This window comes from Notamacropus eugenii, chromosome 2, assembly GCF_028372415.1.
Source record: "Notamacropus eugenii isolate mMacEug1 chromosome 2, mMacEug1.pri_v2, whole genome shotgun sequence".
NCBI lineage: Eukaryota > Metazoa > Chordata > Mammalia > Diprotodontia > Macropodidae > Notamacropus > Notamacropus eugenii.
This window is the reverse complement of record NC_092873.1, coordinates 319,919,291-319,943,688: the sequence shown is the minus strand read 5'-3', so window position 1 is coordinate 319,943,688 and position 24,398 is coordinate 319,919,291. Positions and strand designations below refer to the sequence as shown.

Genomic DNA, 24,398 nt, shown 5'->3' with positions numbered 1-24,398 from the left:
TCAACTGTGTGACTATTAAAGGAAAAGTACCCTGGTTGGAACTTGTAAATTATTTTTTAGGAGTGTGGACCTACAACCCAAGATAATTATGCCCCTAGAGAAGGCCAAACTATAATTTTGAGCACCAAGGGAGGGGAGGAGAAGAGACCCATAAAGAAAGTCAACATTAATTATTACTGTGGTTAGCCTTATTTCATTTTCGTCTTCTTTAATGGGATTCAGAAAGAAACAGTCCTAGCCTATTTTCTTGTATGTTCATGTTTTTTGAACTATGGATACAAGTGACTACTGTTTGTGGCTGAATAAAAATATTAGGATGTGAACTCATCTCCTGCAGGTTCAATGAAAGCATTCTTGGTACAACTCCAGTAGAAGATAGGAGAAGAGACATGATATATATCTCATCCAATATCCATGTGAATTTGAGATTCCCAGCCAGGTTTCTATTCTTTGATAGATTTCTTTTCCACAGAGCTTGGAAATTATGAGTATTTGCAATAGTAACATCTGTTGAAAACCTTGTTCTTAAAGTTTTATGAGTCATTGATATATCCATGTGATTGTAGATAGCAGTTTGGACTGTGATAATGGTTTCATTCCAGTACAGTTTATTGATTAACTTCTCCAGGATATTTTGAGACCCATTTATGTAGTATTTGGTATCTCTCAGTATGATGATCACTAGTCATGTCTTAATAGGTATTTTGGTAGATGTTCAACTTTTCCAGTCTGTAGCACTTTGAAATTATTATCTCATTTGATCCATCAACTCTGCAAGATATTATCCCCATTTCACAGTTGAAGAAACTGAGGCAAACAGCAGTTTCTTGTCCAGGGTCACACAACTAGTAAGTGTCTGAGACTGGATTTGAACAAGTCTTCCTGACTGTTGTCACAGTGCTCTATCCACTGAGCTACCTAGGAGCAGCTATACTTTACTAATATTGATGCTTATGAATATTGTATAGATTTCCATTAGGGGACTTTCCAAATCTGTTTTGGTCTATTTTATAATTCTAAAAGTATAACTTAAAATTGAGATTGCCTGGTTGTGAATTGCTTTAAATGTGTTCTTCTCATTCAGTTTTGATTTTAGAATGCCAGTAAGTCTTTTAATGTATTCAGCTATAGCCTGTTCATTGACAATTTTGCACTTAATGTGTCTTGCCTGGAGGAGACCAAGGCATATGTAGTTATTACTTCCATCCATTGGTTCAATGTGACCTCTGGATTCAAGCTGGAATGCATCAGCCTCCATCTCTCCTTGGCATACATTAAGGATTTTATACTTACTGAGTGCAAAAGACATCTTATTATCACTGGAGAAAAATTCCATGTGGTAAGACAGCTGTTTAATTTGCTCTTCTGTGGAGCCATATAGCTTAGTGTCACCCATATTAATTTGAAAACCACCCTCAGTTATTTTAGGATGTATGTTAATGGATTTAAGGATAGGAAGAACCATCATGGACTTGATCTTTCTCCCTGAAAAGAGCCATGTTTTATGTGAATTGTTCTTGACATTATTATATTGGTGGCATGTTTTATCCATACAGTTATCCATGTGGGTATCAAATATTCTATTATTCTCACTACACTTGGGACCACTTTATATATTTGCAATATATGAATAAACCATGAATGTGGTACTACATCAAAGGTTTTTGTGATGATCAGCAAAAAGAAAATATGTATGTTATGGCACTTTGGGGCAGTTTGTTCAGTAACTGCCAAATATCCTTGACCCTTTTTGACACATCCTTTTTCCTCCTCAGATAATATGTTGTTTTCCTTATAAGTATTAATAGACTTTTTTATTAATAAAAGCTTTGACTGCATTGTATAAAATATATAAACCCATAACTGGTTTATATTTGGAGGAGTTATTGGTGTTCTCTTTCTTTGGTAATAAATGTGATGCATTCTGTTAAGATGGGAATCAGGCTTATACCTGAAAGGAATGTAATATAGTGCGATTCTAGGTGGCTCAGTGGATGGAGCACAAGGTCTGGAGTCAGGAATATCTGAGTTCAAATCCAGGCTCAATTACCAGCTGAGTGATCCTGGGCAAATCACTTAACTTTGTTTGCCTCAGTTTCCCCAACTGTAAAATGAGCTAGAGAAGAAAATGGCAAACCACTCCAGTAACTTTGCCAAGAAAACCCCAAATGGCGTCATGAAGAGTCCAACACAACTCAACAATAGCAGTGATTAATATACTGTTATGAAGAACTGTGGATTTTATCCAGCCCTTCTACTTTCCGTATTTGCAGAAAGACTAGAGTTTTCGTCACCTCTCTTGATGTAATTTGTCATACTATTATTACATGTAATCTTTCTCATTTCATCCAGCTTATATTTTCTTTCATTGTGTTGGACTTCTTACAACCATATAGACCAGAAATTTTTCTACATCACTTTTTCTGTGGTTCTGTCTTGTTCTTGAATTCTTTACGTTTCAAGCCTTCAATTGATGTTGAATCGTTTGTTTTGTTCTTTACGCTTCTTTGATTCATCACTACTCATCATCTTTGAGTCATCATCACCATTATGTTCTGTCAGAGAGGAAGGTTCCTGGTTGCCATGATCCTGCCAGGGGCCTCTTTCTATCAGTTTTCAATAACTCTCTGAAGTTCCTTCTGTCTTGGTGGTATTTGATGCTGTCCTTAGGGGCATACACTTCCTTTATGGCTCCACTTTCCTCCTCTACTCCTTACTGTAGTAAGAGCTGCCATATATCCTGCTGGGTGCAAGTCCTATAATAATTTTACAGTTTCTGTCAAATACTGTGGGAGAATGTATTCTTTCATGATGATTACATTAGACACCAGGTTTTTTGTGGGTTATTTTTACTTACTCTGTTTTAGTATATTTGATCTGTTAGTTGGATTCATGTTTTCAAGCTCAAAAAAAGTCTTTTGAAAATTCTAGTCTAAGTACGCTCCATCTCCTTTTCAAAATAATTCAAAGTCCTCAGTTTTGTTTTTGCTGTTTCATTATAGTCAGTCTTCAACATTTGCTTATTTAACTTTTATGACTTCAAGAATTTTCACAATTTTTTTTATTAACCTCATTTTTGCGTTGACAGTTATTGACAAACTTACACATTCATGGCTATGAATAGTAAAGAAAAAAATGAAAAGTGCAATGCATGCAAGTTTGTGGAGTAGCCATATTCCAAGACCCTTGAGGACCCCAAATAGTGCAAGAAGCAGACATCACTGACAGATTATTTCAAATTGTTGTGTCCTTCACAATTTCCACCTTCACCAGCTATGAAGGAGAGAGTATCAAAGGCGATGTTGAGATCTCACCAGTCTCCGTCTCCCTTGATTTTCAGAGGATGGCCAATATAGAGAGGTTTACAACAACACAGTAGACATAGTGTATGTAGACACTGCCATCTGACATGGGAAGGTAAGGTTAAAAAGTTTTAGTTTTAAGAATTTTATTTGCTGTACAGTATTTATGATACTGTAGAATATTGTCTGAAATCAATGGGGTTTGGGTTTTTTTTTGAGATGATAGCACAAAAGGTAACAGAATTCAAGGGAATTACTAGGGAGAAAAAATGCTTTGTATGTTACCAATTTTATTTTGTATACTGCATTTTATGAGTTATTTTATGGTTACTGTGTTAGGAAAAGTACATGTTGTTAGAATTAATATTTTATTATAAAGAACTGTATGAAGTGTATTTTCAGGAATCTCTAGTGAAAGATTACAATTTTTGGTGGTTGCCGGAACCTAACCCCCTATTTTCCATAGGTTTGATGTATCAACATTTTTGATGTTCACACTATTTTTTATGAACATTACCCCCATGAAAGTTGAGGATTGGCTGTATAATTTCTGTAATTTACATCAAGTGAAGATTTTCAGTGACTTTGTCTTCAACTTTTCCCTTTTCAGATTTCAATAACTTGCTGATGTATGTCTAAGTTGAGTTTTAGGGATGAAGTTATTTTCTATGATTACTCCAAACTGGTCAGCAATTTCTTGTGTGACTTAGAACTGAAGGTGCTCTTGACAAAAAGTAGCATCCAGCCCCTGTTTGTAACTGGTGAGCTCCATTTCCAATTTTGAAATGAAGAAGTATTGGCACATAAGAAAAGTATCCATTCCATTTCATGGACTCTCATGGCCTACCCACTTTAGTACTCAAAGCCTTCTTTGCCAAAGCATTTCCAGCAGGTGGGATAATAGCAATTCTGATTTATTCTTATATATCTTGCGTTCTTATGGTATCCGAACATGAATGATCACAGTTCCATGTCACGCCCAAAGATCATGATGCTTCCAAGTAGGGTCAGCTTGAAACACTCTGACACTCTGCCTATTTCTTAAATTCATAGGAGTGGTTTCATCATAAAGGCAGAGGTACTAACTCAGTGGTTATTATCATCATAGCCCAGTTGGCCAATATTCTAGGCTTCTGGCCTTCACAACTATTGTAGCAGTCTTGAGGCATTTTCATTACGTCATACCTAGAGAAATGAAAACATACTTGGTAAAACATACTTGGTTAATGTTGTACCAATCTTTGTGATTTCTCAGCAACATCCTTCATATATGACAGCAAATAAAATTGTAGTCCACTATAACACATTTCTTCAGACTTTATGCCAGGGGAAACCCCTCTACACTCTCATTAGTAGATGGCAGTGAATCTAAATCTAACCATTAATAAAATGGTTGTTGGGTGTACCTAAAAGGTCCACCTTCCTTCCCTTCACTCTGAGACCCCCTGAAAGATAAAAAGAGAGAAATAAGGAGGGAAAGAGAGGATAGGGAAGAAAATACACTATTGTACTGAAGAGGGGAAGGAGTGATACTTGACTGAGGAGCCAAGAAAAACTAGTCAATTAGAGTGAGGAAGATTATGCCAGGGTAAGGAGAGAGGACCCCATTGAGCTGAGGAGGGGAGATTTTCTAGCCTGCTATAAATGACTAATTATAAGATTTTATAATTATTATAAAATTATATGTATATATGTATATATTTATATGTAATTATACATATCTAGTTGTATGGTTTTATCATCTGAATTTTAGGTATTCAGCCTAAATTTCTCACATTTACAGCATTGTTCCTAAAGAATTACGTGCTCTTTCTATCATAAGGGGTTAATTCATGACTTTAGGCAGGATATGCCTGCAAGCACATCAATTTATAAAGTAATGGCTAAAAGAAGGAAGAATGAAAGAGGCGATTGGTGACTCCTTAATGAGAGATCCCAAGATAGATATTTGTTGACCTAATATAAAGAGAGGTCTTCTGTCTTCCTGGGAATGTAACAGACAGAGCCTCGTGAGAATTATCAAATCTAATGACCACTACTGCTGACTTATGTGAATATAAATGATACCACCAGGAAGAACTGAGAAACAATAATAAGGATTATGTAGTTAAATAAAATTTATGAGTTAAAAAAAACAATTAAAGACATTTGGGGCATGGGTGACCCATCATTAAAACAGGTGGTTTTCATCATTATTACCAGTTGACCATAGGAGTATCAGAAGAAGAAGGGCAAGGAAAATTCTGTCTAAGGATTTGAGTATTGGGTTTGCAGCTTAAAATATAAAATGTAACATGGGTACAGGCTGTGTGTGCACTTGGGAGTTACCTTGACAAATTTTGCCTTACAGAGAAAGCCCCAGTTTATTCTGAATGCAAGCAAACGATTACAAGCCAATCTATTAGAAAGTGCATTTTGCCATTAGAAAAATTGATGTTCTAGATCGCAGTGTAGAATGATGACCTGTAGAAGCTCTCCCCCCACAGCCCACAAAACGACAGAGTGAAAGAAATTTCCAGCCCAAGACAGCTTCCATGTAAATAGTGGTTATTGGTTTTAAATTCCCTACAGGCAATGTACCCCCTTATTGCCTGGGCCCCAGTAAATTCCCTAGAGGTGAACATATGCCACATCATCAGCTTTGACAATAAGGACTCACTTAAATTTGGAGATGTACAGATGTTTCAAATTAGAAAAATAACTCATTCTTAAAAGAAAGTTACTACCCTTTTTTTATTCTTATCTCTATAGATGTAAGGATTCATGATGACATTGAAAATTTGTCATAAAGGTGCTTCTTATAAAAAAGAATATACTGAAGGAGGGGGAAATAGGACTTTGTTGTAATAAAGCTAAAACTATTTTATAAAGTATCAGTCAAAAAATCAGACCAACCTTTCATAGAACTCTTATATATGCGATCCCCTTAACTGTGATAAGGGGAACAGGTTCTTAACCTTTTCTGTGTTATGGACCCCTTTGGCAATCTAGTGATCCTTTCTCAGAATACTGTTCTTAAATTCATAAAATAAAATCTATAGGATTACCAAGGAAACTAATGATATTGAAATATAGTTTGATAATTTTTAAGTTCACAGGCCTCAGGTTAACCTCTGATCTGGGTAAAAGGTCAGAAATATATACATTATAACTCTACATTATTCAAGAATAGATCTTTGCTTGAACAGGTGGGGGGTCATGGGGAGTGAGAAGGCTTTCCATCGAGGAGGAAAAGAAAAAACCAATGGAGAAGTGAGTAAGGAGAATCCCTACAATCACTGCCTTAACAGAGCTGTCATTCCAGACTTCCAAGAAATCTACACTCAACCCAAACTGATTTAATATTCTGAGCCGTTTAGCAGCTGCTGACTTTTATACCAGGGGAAAACACAACCACACTCTGAAGGATGGATAGCAGTGAGTCTCAGTCTAAACACTGATGGTTTGTGGTTGAACCTAAAAGGTACACCTTCTTTCCCCCTATCCCCAGTTTACCTAGAAGAGGAAGGGAGGGTAGGTCATGCCAATTGCTAATATGTTAGCATAAGCACTTTTTTTTTTTAACCAAGATCAAAGTGGTATTAGAAGTAATGTCAAATATAGTCTCAAAAGATTCACCTCATGCAAAAAATTACAAAGCTTACAATAAAAGCGGAGTACAATTAACAACGTGTTAACATTAATAATGTGAGACACTGGTACCATTTTACAATTGTAGCACAATATATAACATAAAATTAACTATATCTTTTGTTCTCCCTGAGTTCATAGAAGATGCTCAGGTAAATATAACTCCTTTTCCTTCCATGTTACTAGCTCTAAGCAGAACTCATAGACTGCCTACAAAATTCTAATCATAATACATTTCAAAGAAAGCATTGATTATAAGGACTGACAATCACAAAAATAAAATGGTTATATTTTGAGATTTTACAGTGAAAATAATGAAGCTTATTCAAAGCCCCAAAGGGATTTATTTCACAAGCAGCAAACAAAAAAACTTTTGATTTTAGTGATTTTAGCCCTAATGATCTGAACCAGCCAAATCCTGAGGACAGTCTTCTTGACCCTTTAAAGGAAAACTTTATGAAGCCTATATGAACCAGGACTACAGGTGTATTGTTTATCTTTTGATTAAAAAAAATATTTTAGAAAAGAAAATCAACCTGTTTGGCTAGGAGTTTTGATAAAATTACCTAATTAATTTTGAATCAAATTTTCTTTCAATTAACAAAGACTTATTTTCTCCCCCTCCCACCTTTCCCCACCATCCTTCACCACTGAAGGGGAACAATTCTTATAACAAATATGTATACAGATTACCATATTGACTATATACAAAACTGCTTCTTATTCTGCATATTTAGACCATCATTTGTATTTCATGAGGTATGTGGTGTTCCTCATCATTGGTTCTCTGAAATTGTGGTTGATCATTGCACTGATCAGCATTCTTAATTAGGTTTTTAAAAATTATTTGCCTTTAAAATATTGTTATTGTAAAAAAAAAATGTTCTTCTGTTTCTGGTCTCTTTACTCTGAGTCAATTCCAACAAGTCTACCCAGATTTCTCTGAAACTGACCCCTTCATCATTTGTTGTGGCACAATTACCTTCGTCACATTAATATGTCATAATTTGTTCAGCCATTCCCCAAATGATGGGCACCTCATTAGTTTCTAATGCTTTGTCTAAAAAAGCGCCTTTTCATATCCTTTGATCATTCATCAATGATTCTTAGTTTTAAGAAATTGACTCCATTCTCTAATTATTGGAGAAATGAGACCTTTATCAGAGAAACTTGCTAGAAAATATTTTCCCAGTTTCCCCTTTCCTTCTAATTTTGGCTGCATTGATTTTGTTTGTGCAAAACCTTTTAAATTTCATGTAGTCAAATCACCCATTTTACTTCCTGTGATCCTCTCTATCTCTTCTTTGGTCACAAACTCTTCCCTTCTTCATAGATCTGATGGGTAAAATTTTCCACGCTCTCCTAATTTGCTTATGATATCACTCTTTATGTCTAAGTCATGTACCCATTTTGACCTTGTCTTGATATTTGGTGTGAGATGTTGGTCTGTGTCTACTTTCTGTGCTGCTTTCTATCAAACTGCTTTTCAGTTTTCCCAGAAATTTTTTGTCAAAAAGTGAATTCTTTCAAAGCTCAGATCTTTAGGTTCATCAAACAATAGACTGCTATGGTTATTCACTACTGAGTACTGTGTGCCTAAAGTTATCCACCACTGATCCACCATTAGCCAGTACCAGATTGTTTTAATGATTGTAATATAGTTTGAAATTTGGTACTGCCTGGCCTCCTTTACTTTTTTTTTTTTATTGACTCCCTGAATATTCTTGACCTTTTGTTCTTTTGTTTTGTTGTTATTTTTCTCTACCTCTTTAAAATAATTTTTGGTACTTTGATTGGCATTGTAGTGAATAAATACATTAATTTACATAATTGTCATTTGTATTATATTGGCTCTGCCTACCTGTGAAAAATTAATATATCTCCAATTGTTTAAATCTGTCTTTATTCACATGAAAAGTATTTTGTAATTGTGTTCATATAGTTCTGGGGTTTATCTTAGCAGGTCAGCTCCCAAATATTTTAAATTTCTGTAGTTATTTTAAATGGAATTTGTCTTTTTATCTCTTTCTTCTGGGTTTTGCTGGTAATAGATAGAAATGCTGATGATGTGTGTAGGTTTATTTTATATCCTGCAACTTTGAAAAAGTTGTTAATTGTTTAACTAGCTTTTTAAATTGTTTCTCTAGGGTTCTCTAAATTTTCCATCATATATTGGAAAAAAAAGTGATAGTTTTGTTTCCCCGTTACCTATTCTAATTCCTTCTATTTCTTTTTCTTATCTTATTGCTGAAGCTAGCATTTCTAGTATAATATTGAATAATAGTGGTGTTAATGGACATCCTTACTTCATCTCTGATCTTATTGGAAAGGCTTCTAGCTTATCTGTATTACAGATAATGCTTGCTCTACTGCTTATCACTTTAATAAAAACTCCACTGATTCCAATGCCTTCTTTTGTTTTTTTGAAGGAATGATTATTATATTTTGTCAAAACCTTTTTATGCACCTAATGATATCAGTAATAAATATATGTGCACCAAATGGCAGAATATTGTATGATTTTTGTTTATTTGATGTTATATATTTGATTTATTTATATTTAACTGATATAGTCAGTTATACCGACAATTTTCCTAATATCAAACCAATCCTACATCCCTGGTATGAATACCATCTGGTCATAGTGCATGATCTTTGTGATATGTAGCTAAAATCTCCTTGGTAGTAATTAATTTAAATTTTTGCATCAGTATCCATTGGAGAAATTGATCTATACTTTTCTTTCTCTGTTTCTGCTCTCCCTGGTTTAGGGAGACATATTAGGAATTTGTTAGGATTTCTTCTTTACCTATTTTTCAAGTAATTTACATAATATTGGAATTCTTCTTTAAATGTTTGGTAGAATTAACTTGTAAATCCATCTGGTCCTAGGGATTTTTTCTGAGGAAGTTAATGTTTGGCTTGTTGAATTTCATTTTTTTAAGATAGGGTTTTTTAAGTATTATATTTCCTCATCTATTGACTTGGGCGATTTATATTTTTGTAAATATTCATCCATTTCACTTAGATTATCAGTTTTATTGCCATAAAATTGGGTAAATAGCTTCTAATAATTTCTTGAATTTTATCTCAATTGGTAATGCAGTTACCCTTTTCATTTTTTTTATATTGGCAATTTGGTTTTCTTTCTTTTTCAAAATCAAATTAACCAATGGTTTATCTATTTTCTTTTTAATAAAACCAACTCCTAGTTTCACTTATTAGTTCAATGATCTTTTTTTTGACTTTTGATTTTATTAATATCTCCTTTGATTTTCAGGATTTCTATTTTGATGTTTAATTGGGGGTTTTAAAATTTGATCTTTTTCTAGTTTTTATCACATACCCAATTCATTGATTTGCTCTTTCTCTTTTTTTATTGATATACAGATATAAATTTTCCCCTAAGTGCTGCTTTACTTACATTCCACAAAATTGGTCTGTTTTCTCATTGTTGTCATTATCTTTAATGAAATTGTTGGTCCTATGATTTGTTCTTTGACCCACTCATTCCTTAGGATGAGATTATTTAGTTTCCAATTAATTTTTAATCTATGCTTCCATGGCCCTTTATTACATGAAATTTTTATTGCATTATGGTCCCAACAGGGTACATTTAGTATTTCTGGTTTTTTGCAATTGCTTGTAAAATTTTATGGTCATTTTTTGTGAAAGTACCATGGACAGCTGAGAAAAAGATATGCTCGTTTCTATATATGTTCTGTTTTCTTCAGGCATCTGTCATATCCAACTTTTTCAAAATTCTATTCATCTTCTCTACTTCTTTATTGTTTATTTTATGGCAAGATTTATTTAGTTCTGAGATGGAAAAGTTGAGGTCCTTCACTAGTAAGGTTTTGCTGTCTATTTCCTCCTGAAGTCATTTAATTTTTCCTTTAAGAATTTGGATGTTCTGCCATTTGATGCATATATGTTTAGTATTGATATCATTTCATTGTCTTTTAGCAAAACATAGTTTCCCTGATTATCTCTTTTAATTGGATCTATTTTTGTTTTTCCTTTGTCTGATATGATTACTACCTCTGCTTTTTTTTTTTTTTTACCTCAGCTGAAGCATAATAGATTTTGCTTTAGTCCATTATTTTAACTTTGTGTTTGTCTTTCTGTTTCAAGTGTGTTGCTTGTAAACAACATACAATTAAATCCTGGTTTCAAAATCATTCTGTTCTCTGCTTTTGTTTTATGGGTGAGTTCATCCCATTTATATTCATAGTTACAACTACTAACTGTGCATTTTATGGTCAGATTCTTTTTTTGTTATTGTTTGCTTATTTTTCCAGCCTATTTCTCAACTTTTAACTTTATGTTAAAGTTGGGCTCTGCTCACCTGGGGAGTGGGGAGGCATTGTCCTAAGCTTCAGGCTTTTTTGTGCTGTTGTTTTCAAACTAGTTCTGGGGGTCTGTGAGTTTTTAGAGCATCCAAGATGGAAAAAAAAAATGTAGTCCCTGCTCTCCTGATTTGTACTCTGGACTTTACCCAGGAAGAGCCTGTTCCCTTGCAGCTACAAGTGCTAGGGCTTCTCTCTGCCCTGGAATTGCAGTGCCAAACTGAGTATGAGCAATACAGTAGCAAACAGTACCCAGTCCTGCACCTAGTGTCAGCTCAGGATCCCCAATAACCTCTTTTTGACCAGTTGTGAGCTCCCAAAGTTTTTACTTCTTCTCTTGCTTCTGCTGCTGTCTCAGTCACCTCCAGGGTCTACCACTGCTCTTTCTTCCACATGTGTTCTGAACTGATCCCCACCTTCATGTCATAGACCTTTCTTTCCAACATCTTAAGTTGAGCTGGAAAAAAATATCTCATCCTTAGCTTTTGTTGCCTCCAAAATTCAATCTGACATGCAATTTTAACGTTGTTTGGAGGGGAATGTTAGCAGAGTTTAGCTGGGTTACTGCCTATATGCCACCATCTAGTTTCCACCCTTATGTAGTTATTTTAAACAGAATTTTTCTTTCTACTTCTTCCTGCTGAGTTTGTTGGTAATATGCAGAAATGTTGCTGAGCTAAGTAAATTTATTTTATGTCCTGCAACTCTACTGGAGTTAATTTTTTAGTCAACTCTCTAGGTTCTCTAAGTACAACATCATATCATCTGCAAAAAGTGATGTTGTTTCTTCTAGAGTTGTGCTTATTCCCTCCCAACAAATCTCTGAAGTAGGTAGTGCAAGTAACCCATTTTAGAGAGGAGGAAACTGTGGCTCGGAGAAGTTAAATGACTGCAACCCAGGTCTCCTGCCTGCAAGTCCAGCACACTTCCTGCACTAAAATATCCTGCCCCTCTATTAGTCACCTAGTATCTCAAGAAGAAAATTTTCTTCTCTTTTCATTTTTCAACTGGCTGTTCTGACATTCTAGACATAGCTATACAAAGAGACCCAAAAGAGGTGAGAGAAATGATTATTTCTCTCCCATATTAATAACCAATGACTGAATTAAGACTAGGGTTTTTCCTTTCCTTTTCCTCATTTAGAAATCAACCTGTGTAGACCATTCAGATAGCCTCTGAAGTGCAGGGCTGATAATGAGATAAATACTGGGTAAGAAGCACCCAACTGGGAGAACTTGGATCTGAACCAAAAATATAGAGATTCTAGTCTGGTGAAATCCACCCCATTGTATTTTAATCAGCCAGTCTGAGAAGAGGGGGACCCCTTTTGTCTAGATTGTCCTATGTGGGGCTTGTCTAGATAAGAATATCTTTTTGTTAAAGACTGAGTTATCAGAATCACACAATGATCATTAGAATAAGCCCCCCTCTTACTCATTACTTGTTAACCAATCAGAGTTGATTTCTACCCTCAGGAATACCTCCTCTTCCAAGTGCATGTAATTGTTGAGTAGGTTCCATGATGGCTCTTTGGCATTTGAGAGTGCCACTGATATCTTTTATTAATTTTCTGCTACCATAATTAATAAAATGATTAATTACCCAGAAACTGTTCCTCGAATTTTTCATGTGTTACAGAGGTAAAATAAGGAAAGTGAGCATCAAAGAGGTCTGTCAATGTCATAAGAGCTGATAAGAGCCTTACAATTCATCACATCTAAACTCTAAACTTTTCAGATGAGGAAACTGAAGCCCAGGGGTGTCAAAATGGCATATCCATGGTTACACAAATAGTAAAGCAGCAGAACTAAAGATCTAAACCCAGGCCCTCCAAGCCCAGATGAAGTACTCTTTGGATGGTACCTCATTGCTCAAACACATTAATTTCTACTCCCCACAGGTGGATGATTTAAAGGCCAAATTGGCTGTTCAAGAACTTGAACTTAATCAAAAGAATGAAAATGCAGACAAACTGATCCAGGTGGTTGGGATAGAGACCGAAAAAGTCAGCAAAGAAAAAGCAATTGCTGATGAGGAAGAAATTAAAGTTGAAATCATCAACAAGGTAGGGAAGAAGGGGAAAGTGGAGGGGAGAAGGAGATGGAGAAAAGGAGAGAAGAGGAAGAAGGGAGAGTATGGGGCAGAAAGTATGACAAAGTGAAATTGTAAAAAAAAAAATTAAAGGTGAATATCTAAGGTATAAGAAAACGAAGCATGAAAGTGAATGAAAATATAAGAAAGAATGAGAGGCAGTGTTACAGCATGGGAGATCCAGTGTGTCCACAGCACTCCACCCTATCCCACCTTGTTGGTGCATAGCCCTATCCACACCAGGATCCTGTGAATGTATAGGTGTAGGATTGAGATGCCCCTCCTTTCATAAATAAAAGCATTCCACAAGTCAATCACTCTTATTCAAAGCATCCCCTCTCAAATGAAATGTTACAACACCAGCACACCTTTCTTTGGCTTTCTTTCAGAATGTCACAGAAAAACAAAAGGCTTGTGAAACCGACTTGGCCAAAGCAGAGCCTGCCTTGCTGGCAGCACAAGAAGCTCTTGACACTCTGAATAAGGTGAGAGAGACAGACACAGAGAAAAAGAAAGTGCTAAAAGACAAAACAAGACAAAAAATGGTCAGTAGAGTAGTGAGGGAATGATATTTGAAGTGTGTCTGTTTGGTTGGTTTTTTTCGCTTTTTGTTTTTTGGGTTTTTTTGTGGTTTGACTGAACAACAATCACTGTAGGCTTGTGCACTGCTACTAGGCTTGTGCAATTTACTTCCCAGTGAGCGTCAGCATTCCTCCTGCTGACAAGCATTCACTGTGTTTGCAGAACAACCTGACAGAACTGAAGTCCTTTGGCTCTCCGCCAGAAGCAGTGGTTAACGTAACAGCTGCAGTGATGATCTTGACAGCACCAGGGGGCAAGATCCCGAAGGATAAGAGCTGGAAAGCTGCAAAAATTATGATGGGCAAAGTGGACACTTTCCTTGATGCCTTGAAAAAATTTGACAAGGAGCACATTCCTGAAGCCTGCTTGAAAGCATTTAAGTAAGTCTGATGTCCTGCTTGGATTTGGTGGAGTCTCTTCCTTCTGGTTATAACTCATTCATGATAAGCATATATTTAGGTAGAGGATGAACCAGTTTAGGCATCTGTGGGAGTATTTTAGGTAGAAAGTAGAGTCAGTTAGTCAGCAAGGGTTTAATAAGCTTCTATGATGTGCCAGGCATTGAGCTAAGCCCTGGGGATAAGGCAGAAGGCAGTTCCTACCCTCAAGGATATCTTATAAGGGAGATAACAGGCAAACAACTTATATAAACAAGTTATACACAGGGTACATTGGAGATAATCAACAGAGGGAAGACAATATCATCAAAAAAGGCTTCTTATAAAAGGTAGGATTTCAAGGAAACCAGGGACTCAGGAAAATCTGAGTTCAAATCCAGCTTCAGACACTTACTAACTGTATGACAAATAAGTTACTTAACCACTATTTATCTCAATTCCTCACCTGTAAAAGAGGGACATGCTAGGGAAAGAAATGGCAAAGGACTCCAGCCAAGAATAGGCAAAGGACTCCAGCCAAGAATAGAGGAAGACATGATGGAACAGCAACAAGAAAAACCACAAGAAAGAGATAAGGAGTCATGGGGACCAGTCAATGAAAATGAATGAAATCAAGAGACTATTTGAGGAACAGCAGTCTTGTACCCCTGGATTGCAGAGTAGGGGAGAGGGGGTGAGTGAGAAGACTGGAAAGATAGGAGGGAGCCAGGTTATGAAAGGCTTTGAATGTGATCCTGGAAGTAATAAGAAGCCCCTGTAGTTTATTGAATGAGGAGAATAGGCATGGTGAAACGTGATATACTCAGACCTGCCCTTTCGAATGATCACTTTGATAGAAGAGGGGAGAATGGATTGTAGTGGGGAAAGACTAATAGGCTATTTCAAAAGCCCAGGTGATGACGGCCTTTGACAGTGTAATGGCAGTGTTAAACAGGAGAAGGAGAAGGAAGGAAGGAAGGAAGGAAAGAAGGAAGGAAGGAAGGAAGGAAGGAAGGAAGGAAGGAAGGAAGGAAGGAAGGAAGGAAGGAAGGAAGGAGGGAGGGAGGAAAGAAGGAAGGAAAGAAGGAAAGGAACAAGCATTTATTAAGTACCTATCATGTGCCAGGCACTGATATGGGGTGGTGGTTAGAGTCAGGAGAATGATACCTAGATTATGAGCCTGGATGATTGAGGGGATGGTAGTACCCTTGACAGTAACAGGGGAGTTAGGAAGAGGAGAGGGTTTGGGGAAAAGGATAATGAATTGAACTTTGGCTTTATTGAGTTCCAGATGTCTAGGGCAAGTCCGGTTTGAGATGTTCATTAGGCAATTGGAGATGTGAGACCAAGAGGCTGGGAGAGGGGGTAGGTCTGGATAAGTAGACCAGAGGTGATTCTCTGGACAACTAATTCTGGCTGTAAAAAAGCCAGTGAGAAAATTGGGGGACCTGGATAATCCAGATCATCAACCCAATTCTCCTTGTCAAAAACTCAAATGTGGGCATTTTTACCAGTCTTCATTTCTTGACTAAAGCCTCTTAAGGAGCTAAAAGCACTTTAGATTCCTTTTGTGCCTTCTTTCTAACAACCTTTATAGAGCCATGTAGATAAATAGCTTGAAGAAAAGAAAAATAATTGGGACCCATAACCTAGTTGTTTGAATAGAAGGGATTTTTCTAAAGGAAGGGGAGAAAGAAGAGATTCAATGAAAACTGGAGAGGATGAAGAAACAGAAGATCTCAATAAGAGGAAGTGACTTAGAGTCAGAAAACTAGCTTGGAATCCCAACACCTCCAAACTGTATGACATTGGGCAAGTCACTTAAAGTAGAAACCTCCGTTTTCTCATCTATAAAATTGGGGCTAATGATACTTTACAAGGGCTATTGTAAAGCTCAAAGTAAGAAGATATGTGTAACCACAGAGTGCCATATAAATGCAAACTGCTTTCATTCTAATATTTAATATTATAAAGATGTTTTCCTTATCTTACATAAACTTAGTATGTTTAATCACTGTTATCATAATATGTTGAAATATATCCTTGAAGTCCTGAGATAGGGATAGGGACTGAACTTGTGATTTCAACTGCTTTAAGGAACTCCCAGGTAAGGAAATTCCCTCTGCTAGTGCAAGTTAATACCTTCTCTGCAATTTACAGTCTTCAGAGTTGTCCAGAGCACTGAGAGGTTAAGTGATTTGCCCAGGGTTACAGAGCTGCCATGTGTCAAAGGAAAAGCTAAAACTCAGGTTTCCCTTCCAGCACACTCTATACACTGCACCCCTTTTGAGGTATTTACTTAGATATCATAATATATAATAATAAGCTTAAGCTATCTAGGAAAGCTTACTTACTGGAAAGCAAGAAGGGAGCTTAGAGGTCATCTAATCACCTCATAGATGAAGAAAATGAGGCTTAAAGAGATAGGTAAAATGATAATTCTGATATTAAGTAGCAGAGTTCAGATTTGAACCCAGCTTTCCACCCCAAATCCAGCTCTTTTCTCCCTACACCACACCATCTTTCTGCCACTAAGTGGTTCAGTGGATAGAGCATTAGCCCTAGAGTCAGTAAGATCTGAGTTCAAATGTGCCTGAAGATGCTACTATGAATAACGGGCATGTCTGTAGCTCCTGCTATGTACCAGGCACTGTGCTAAATGCTTACAAACTTCAGTTTGTTTCATCTCATTTGATTACTAGCTGTGTAACAGCTGGGAAAGTTACTTAACCACTCCCTGTCTCCGTTTTCTCATCTGTAATATGGAGATAATAATAGCACCTACCTTGCAGCGCTGTTGTGAGGATAATAAAGCACTCTGCAAACCTTAGAATACTATATAGGTGACAGCTATTATCATTGTTGGTATCGTTATAAGTGTTTCACTTATATATACTGCTAGCTGAGGGCACAGCCACCAGTGATAGCTTTAGAGTATCTGTACTATTTTTTGAGCTTTGGGGATGGAATAGGACTTGTGCTGTCATTGGAATAGGATATTCTGTGTCAATACACAGTAAGCATCTTCTCTGCCATTTATGGTCTTAGAGAATTGGCTGGGGCACTGAAAGGTTAATTGACTTGCACACAGTCAGTATGCTTGAGGCTGGACTAGAACCCAGGACTTTTTGACTCCTTGGCTGACTCTCTACCTACTACTCCACGTGGCATTTAATATAATTTTAAAGTGGATTTAAATCAGGGCCTGGAGCTTTCCATATGTAGTTTTTACCCTGCTTTCTATTTTTCTGCTTTTCTTTATTATCTTTCACTTTTTACACAGCAGAAGGCAGAGTTGCCAGATCTATATCTTTTTCTATCCCTGGCCACCAAGTTATAAAGGAGGTAATTAATCCACTCTCCCCTTCATGGTTTATAATTGGTTTAGTCTCCAGTCCCAGGAATAAAGTTTTGAAGGCATTTGAAGAGCATCTGATTCTTACAAACTTCTGTGTATCCTTGTCTCCCTAATTTCTTTCTTTCTCTCTCTCTCTCTCTTCCCGATCCTGTCTATATCTCTGTCTCCCTCTTTCTGTAACTCTATCTCTCTTCCCCATCTCTCTCTCTCTCTCTCTCTCTCTCTCTCTCTCTCTCTCTCTCTCTCTCTCTCTCTCTCTCTCTCTCTGTCTCTCTGTCTTTCTCTTTCTCTCTGTCTCTCTCTGTCTCTGTCTCTCTCTCCGTCTCTCTCTGTCTGTCTCTCTCTCTGTCTCTCTCTCTCTCTGTCTCTCTCTTTCCAGGCCCTATCAAGGCAATCCCACCTTTGATCCTGAATTCATTCGTTCTAAGTCAGCTGCTGCTGCTGGCCTGTGTTCCTGGTGTATCAACATTGTGCGTTTCTATGAAGTCTACTGCGATGTAGCACCCAAGAGACAGGCCCTGGAAGAGGCTAATGCAGAGCTGGCAGAGGCACAAGATAAGCTCACTCGGATCAAAAATAAAATTGCTGTAAGTGCTTGCTCATATCCCTAGTAAAACACCAATGCAACTTGCTCATGATCCCTGTCAATATCTCTCTTTAAAAAGGGTTGGCATGGGCTCTACTCATGAATTATTAAATGGGGAGAGAGTGAAATCAACTATGGGGACCAGCTCATTGCAGGATGCTTCTCAGTGTAAGCTGCATGCACCTCTGAGGGATGCTCTGCCTTTATGGGAAGTTCCATAACATCCTTCCTCCTCACGTGGGCAGTCCTTCTCTTAGCTGGGGTGGGTGCGGTAGGTGGGGAGGGGGCTGGTAACACTCGATGCTTCTCTCTTGAAGGGCCTTTTCAACTTGGTTTTTCCCCCCCAGGAACTCAATGCTAATCTGGCCAACCTAACAGCTGCCTTTGAAAAGGCTACAGCTGAGAAAATAAAGTGTCAACAGGAGGCTGATGCCACAAACAGTGTCATTTCCCTAGCTAACAGGTATGTTGGGCCTAGCTGGAGAAAAAAGAACCATCCCAGGAGGCTTCGGGTTCTGGGATTGCCTGAAGCAGGGGAAGCCCAGACAAAGACCCCTTCTAGGACTAGTATTCATTTCTTCTTTTGCAACATGAATAGTATGGAAATATGTTTTATATGATTGCATATATATATATATATAATCTATATCAAATTGTTTACCATTTTAAGGAAGGGGGAAGGAAGGAAGGAAGAAAAATTTGGATCTCAACATTTTTGAAAATGAATATTAAAAATTGTCTTTACATGTAATTGGAAACAATAAAATGCTGGGGGGTTTTTTAAAAGAAGAAGTAGCACTCACCCAAAAGAGAAGGAACCTTTTTTTAAAGAAGCTGTCACTTTTTAAACCCAGTACACATGGGGTTAGGGAGATAGGGCAGGCTTTGGCAGATAGCCTCACCTATGCAATATGAATTTAAATGAGCTGCCCTGTGTGTAGCCTTTTTGTTGAAGGTTTTCAGTTTAGCACACAGATTCTTCCTGTAATGCAAACTGTCAGTGAAGAATTTAGCATGACTTTGTCCAAGGGGGTTTACTTATTGATAGCAGGATCACAGATGCTGGAAGGACCTTGGGTGTCATGTTCTTTCTGCAGATGAGAGAATTATGGCCCAGAAAAGTTAGGTAACTTGCCTAAGGTCACACAAGTGGTAAGCAACAGAACTGGGATTTGAACCAAGGTTTTCACCCTCCAAATCTAACATTCTTTCCATTGTCCTATTCTCATATATTACATTGTCCTGCAGCACACGTGCAGGGATAGTTTTAGAGTATATCTACTATTCATATATATCTATATATGTACACATATGTACATCTATCTATTTACCTACATATGTATAGATAGATCTAACATCTATAGTACATGTAGATGTATATTTCATGACATGACATGACATATAGATGACATACATGACATGTATCTATATGGCATGTGGCATATATCTCTATTTTCAGTAGATATACTATCTAGCTATATCATATATAGATGTCATCTATATTATAGTAATGTAAAATACAGATATGTATATAACATCTAGCTATCTATACATATATAGATAGATGTGTTTTTAGAGAGACTCAGTGTATACTGTTCATTTACACAATCACATACTTTGAGTAACAGCCTGAGAAAGGTCTGAAGCCAGACCAGAATACCCTAAGATCTAGGGGAATTACTTACTTCGGACAATGGCCTGACTCCTGCCATTGATGGCCCAGTTCTGTTTTCGGCATATCCATTAAGAGCAGTTTTTTCAACTAACATTTTTGTAATGCTTTATCCTTTTCAAAGTACTAAGTACAAATTTCCTCATTCCAACCTATAACAACCCGGTGAGGCAGGTACTATAGCTTACAATTATAGATGAGAAAAATGAAAGCTCAGGGGCTGTACCATCCTCCTCACTGGGTTGTTACAAGGCTTGAATGAGATAATTGATTTTCATATATTCACACCACCGTTTCAGATGCTAGCATATCATGGGAAAAATAATTTGCGGAATGTTATATTACCAGTAGCCTGAGAGGAAAAGTCAAAATACTTCCAGCCACTTTTGTATGTGCTCTTATCATCCCCCTCTCCTATAGTTAGCACATAGGTAATAACTGGCTAAGTGATTCATTGGAAGTATGACTACTGCCCATGTATGTATGGCCATTGGGTCAAGCCTTTCTCTGTAGAGTCAAAGTAGGTTATTAATTAACTTTTGTGAGATAAACCCAAATAATGTCACTAAAGCACACTTAGTACAGATTTGGGGGGACTTAGAGGAAGGAAATTATAACATATAATTGTATAATTATATGTAATATAAATAATTATATAATAATATATTGCTATATGATTCACTTTTAAGAGGTGCAAATAAATGATTACTAAAATTTTCCAAATGCACCCCTGACTACGTCCTTGCCCTATTCAAAGACCTTCAGTGGGTCCCTAATTCAGCTAAGTTCAGTTCAACAAATATTTATTAGGTTCCTGCTATGCACAAAAGATACAAAGATAGAAATAAAAATCAATCCTTGCCCTCAAGAAGCCTATATTCTAATCTTGGGGTAAGATAAAAACCATTGCTGTTGCTCAATTGTGCCTGATTACATTTGGGGTTTTCTTGTCAAAGATATTGGAATGGTTTGTTGTTTCCTTCTCCAGCTCATTTTACAGATAAGGAAACTGAGGAAAACAGGATTAAGTGAGTTGTCCAGGGTCACACAGCTAGTAAATGTCTGAGGCCAGATTTGAACTCAGGAAGACTGAGTCCAGGTCCAGCACTCTATCCACTGTGCCAACTGGCTACTTCATTTATTAACTCCTCAGCATGATATTTAAGGTCCTCCATTTAAGGTCCTGCTAGCCTTATTTTACATTGCTTTACTTCCCACACACTATATTCTAGTCAAATCATATCACTACTGATCTCATAGCACAGTCTCTTGCCTCCACTGACAGGGGCTAATCTCCCTGTGCTTGAAATTTATTTGTTGAAATACCTCTGTTCCTTCAAGAGCCGTTTCATGTCCATCCAGTCTTCCTTACGGAAATGATCACTCCTCCCTGCAACTGAAAAGTTATTGTCTTAGTTGAGAGTATTTTTTTTTTTGCCCCTCTCACATTCTACTTATTCTAATAGATCATACTTACTTGTACATGGACAGAATTCCCCTATCTTAGAATATAAGCTCCTTGAGGACAGGTGCTATGTAAACATGTTTCATTTTTGCATCCCTAGTACCTAGTACACCTTACACATAGCTAGGTAGTGCCGTAGAGCTCTGGGCCTGGAGTCAGGAAGACCTGAGTTCAAATTCAGCTTGAGAAATTTAATAGCTGTGTGACCTTGAGCAAGCCCTTTTATTTACTTAATTTTCCTCAACTGTAAAATGAGGATAATAATAGCAAGTTGTTGGGGGTAGGGGGGGTCAAATTGGATAATATTTATAAAGTGATTAATAAATAGTTATACCTATATATTAAAAAATCCTATGGTATCTGGTACCTAGCAGGTGCTTAATAAATACCTTTTTTCTTAATAAATATTTAGTGAGTTGAATTAAGTTTAATTAAAGTACAGACAACAAACTTGGGAAAGGCCAAACATTCTCTGCTCCCTTCTCATCCCTGAGTGACTGAGTTAAGCTCTCAATTCTCTATCCTGTAACAAATGTCAAAAATTCCTCCAGCAGAAGTCATCCGCAAGTGAATTGGAGACAAAGTAATTTAAATTGTCTGGAATAAGACTAAATGCTAATCAGATTGTTTTTTCTTCTCTTTCCTATTCCCATTTACCAATGAATATTTCTTTCTTTAGGCTTGTAGGAGGATTAGCATCTGAAAATGTCCGCTGGGCTGAGTCTGTGGAAAACTTCAAAGAGCAGGGGATAACTTTGTGTGGAGATGTCCTGCTGATATCAGCCTTTGTTTCCTATGTGGGTTATTTCACCAAAAAATACAGGAATGAACTGATAGAAAAATTTTGGATCCCATACCTAAATCAACTAAAGGTAACATTCCCAGGCACACTCAGTTCTCAGGATTTATAAGCAGATGCTGCCAAGGTTCATTGTCACTTCTGTTCTCTTGCCATCAGTCCATTTGGAGTTCTTATTGTGGTCCAGTATTGCTAATGCTAACATAACCCTGGCTATGCTGCAAAACTTACAAGTTTGGAGTGATCTGTGGCCCCCTTCCTTCCAAAATTACCTCGTATGACAACTGTCTTCACCACAATATTATTTGGTTAGAGTGATTTTCCATTCAACAAGGAGATGCCACTTAGGGCAGCTGGTAGGTAGTTCTAACCTTCTGTCATCATTGCTTCTGAGGAAGTGTCTTTTCTCTCTGCAGGTTCCCATTCCTATCACGAAGGGTCTGGATCCATTGACTCTGCTAACAGATGATGCGGACATCGCCACATGGAATAACCAGGGTCTTCCCAGTGACCGTATGTCCACAGAGAATGCCACCATCCTGTGCAACACAGAGAGGTGGCCTCTCATTGTGGATGCTCAGCTACAAGGAATCAAATGGATTAAAAACAAATATGGGGAAGATCTGAAAGCCATCCGACTTGGACATAAGGGGTATGTGCTATTTATCATGAGACATAGATAATTGTTTTTTATAAGACATAATTGCTATTGTCACCAGAGGGCAACAGTCCCCAAACAGGGTCCCCAAAAGGCAGCCCCAAACTCAATATCTTGCACAAAGTGGGCAAGGCACTTAGAAATATTTATTGAATTAATTAATGCCTGAATGAGTTTTTAGATGCATTAATCCAGCCTTGAAAATAAATTCCATTATTGACTTACCCACAGCTTGCTTTATGTTTTATTTTTGATGCTGCTTTTAAACAGGCCTGTACTCCCTGATGGAGGTGATACAGCTAGGTAAATAGGAAAGATGGCTAATGCTGTGTGTTTTTTCTGCAAATTGTTTGTTGTCCTTCATTCTCAAAGAGAACCAAAATGACATCACTATGCTAGAATCAAGTTTCAATGCGTCTGACTGTGGCTGATCAGACCAATATGAGCTTGGAATGCTTTACCGCAGGTCAGGCACAAATAGTCCATGTGAACATTTGAGGTGGATACTCTAAACTTGCACATATCTGCTAATAAAGCTAGAGGGCAACTAGGTGGTGCAATGGCTAGAGTGCTGGGCTTGAAGTCAGGAAGATCCGAGTTCAAATACAGCCTCAGTCACTTCTTTGCTGTATGATCCTGGGCAAGTCACTTAACCTTGTTTGCCTCAATTTCCTCATCTATAAAATGAGCTAGAGAAGGAAATGGCAAACCACTCCAGTGTCTTTGCCAAAATAAGTAAATAAAAATAAAAACAGAAAACTCAGGTGGGGGTCATAAAATTCGTCCACGACCGAAACAATTTAACAACAAACAACAAAAATACAGCTAGATTCTGATTCTAATTCACACTGGATGTTTCTGTTGGGTTGGAATCAGTTACCCAATTTTGCATAATTATATCTCTGAATAGATCAAATTATAACTTGTGTATTTCATAGGAGTCATTTTTCACTCTAATCAGGACCTAGCTGTACTGGCAGAAAAATATATAGCATTAACTGTCTTTTCTACATAACTCTTATTTTGTCAATTGCCCAGGTGAATGGCTGTGTCTAAGGCTAAATCAGTGATAAGCATAAGGGACCGTGAATCTTCTTTTCTGGTGGCATCAGGTGCCATCAACAGCGAAACAATTTCTCATTTTTATCATTTTAATTGGCCTCTCATTCTGGAGAGCTGTTTCTTAAAATGCAGCATTATAAGTTGCCTCTGTTTTATTGCATAATTATTCATGAGATCACTGTTGTACTGTATCTACAGCTATCTGGACAGTATTGAGAAAGCCATCTCAGAAGGAGATATTTTACTTCTTGAAAATATTGGAGAAACTGTAGAGCCTGTGTTAGATCCTTTACTGGGAAGAAACACAATTAAAAAAGGAAGGTAAATAACAGAGCAGTGAGTTTTCTGTGATTCCATCTTCTTTTGTATGGGAAAATGGCATAAAAAGATAATATACTGAATTTCTTTGACTTTCCTACTAGAAAATTAGATACTGAAAATCACTACAATATGAAAAAATAGTCCCT

The 24,398-nt window shown here is 37.1% G+C and overlaps 1 protein-coding gene across 2 annotated transcripts in view; it reads left to right on the top strand.

Annotated features, from left to right (window-relative positions):
• DNAH17 (dynein axonemal heavy chain 17) overlaps positions 1 to 24,398 on the top strand; it is a 237,396-nt gene that overhangs the window by 176,857 nt on the left and 36,141 nt on the right. For both annotated transcript variants that reach the window (XM_072645176.1, XM_072645177.1), the window contains 8 exons: positions 13,182 to 13,346; positions 13,762 to 13,857; positions 14,117 to 14,334; positions 18,069 to 18,276; positions 18,623 to 18,738; positions 22,092 to 22,284; positions 22,628 to 22,863; positions 24,130 to 24,252. In XM_072645176.1, coding sequence (XP_072501277.1) covers positions 13,182 to 13,346; positions 13,762 to 13,857; positions 14,117 to 14,334; positions 18,069 to 18,276; positions 18,623 to 18,738; positions 22,092 to 22,284; positions 22,628 to 22,863; positions 24,130 to 24,252 — 1,355 coding nt within the window. The remainder of the gene's footprint in view (positions 1 to 13,181; positions 13,347 to 13,761; positions 13,858 to 14,116; positions 14,335 to 18,068; positions 18,277 to 18,622; positions 18,739 to 22,091; positions 22,285 to 22,627; positions 22,864 to 24,129; positions 24,253 to 24,398) is intronic.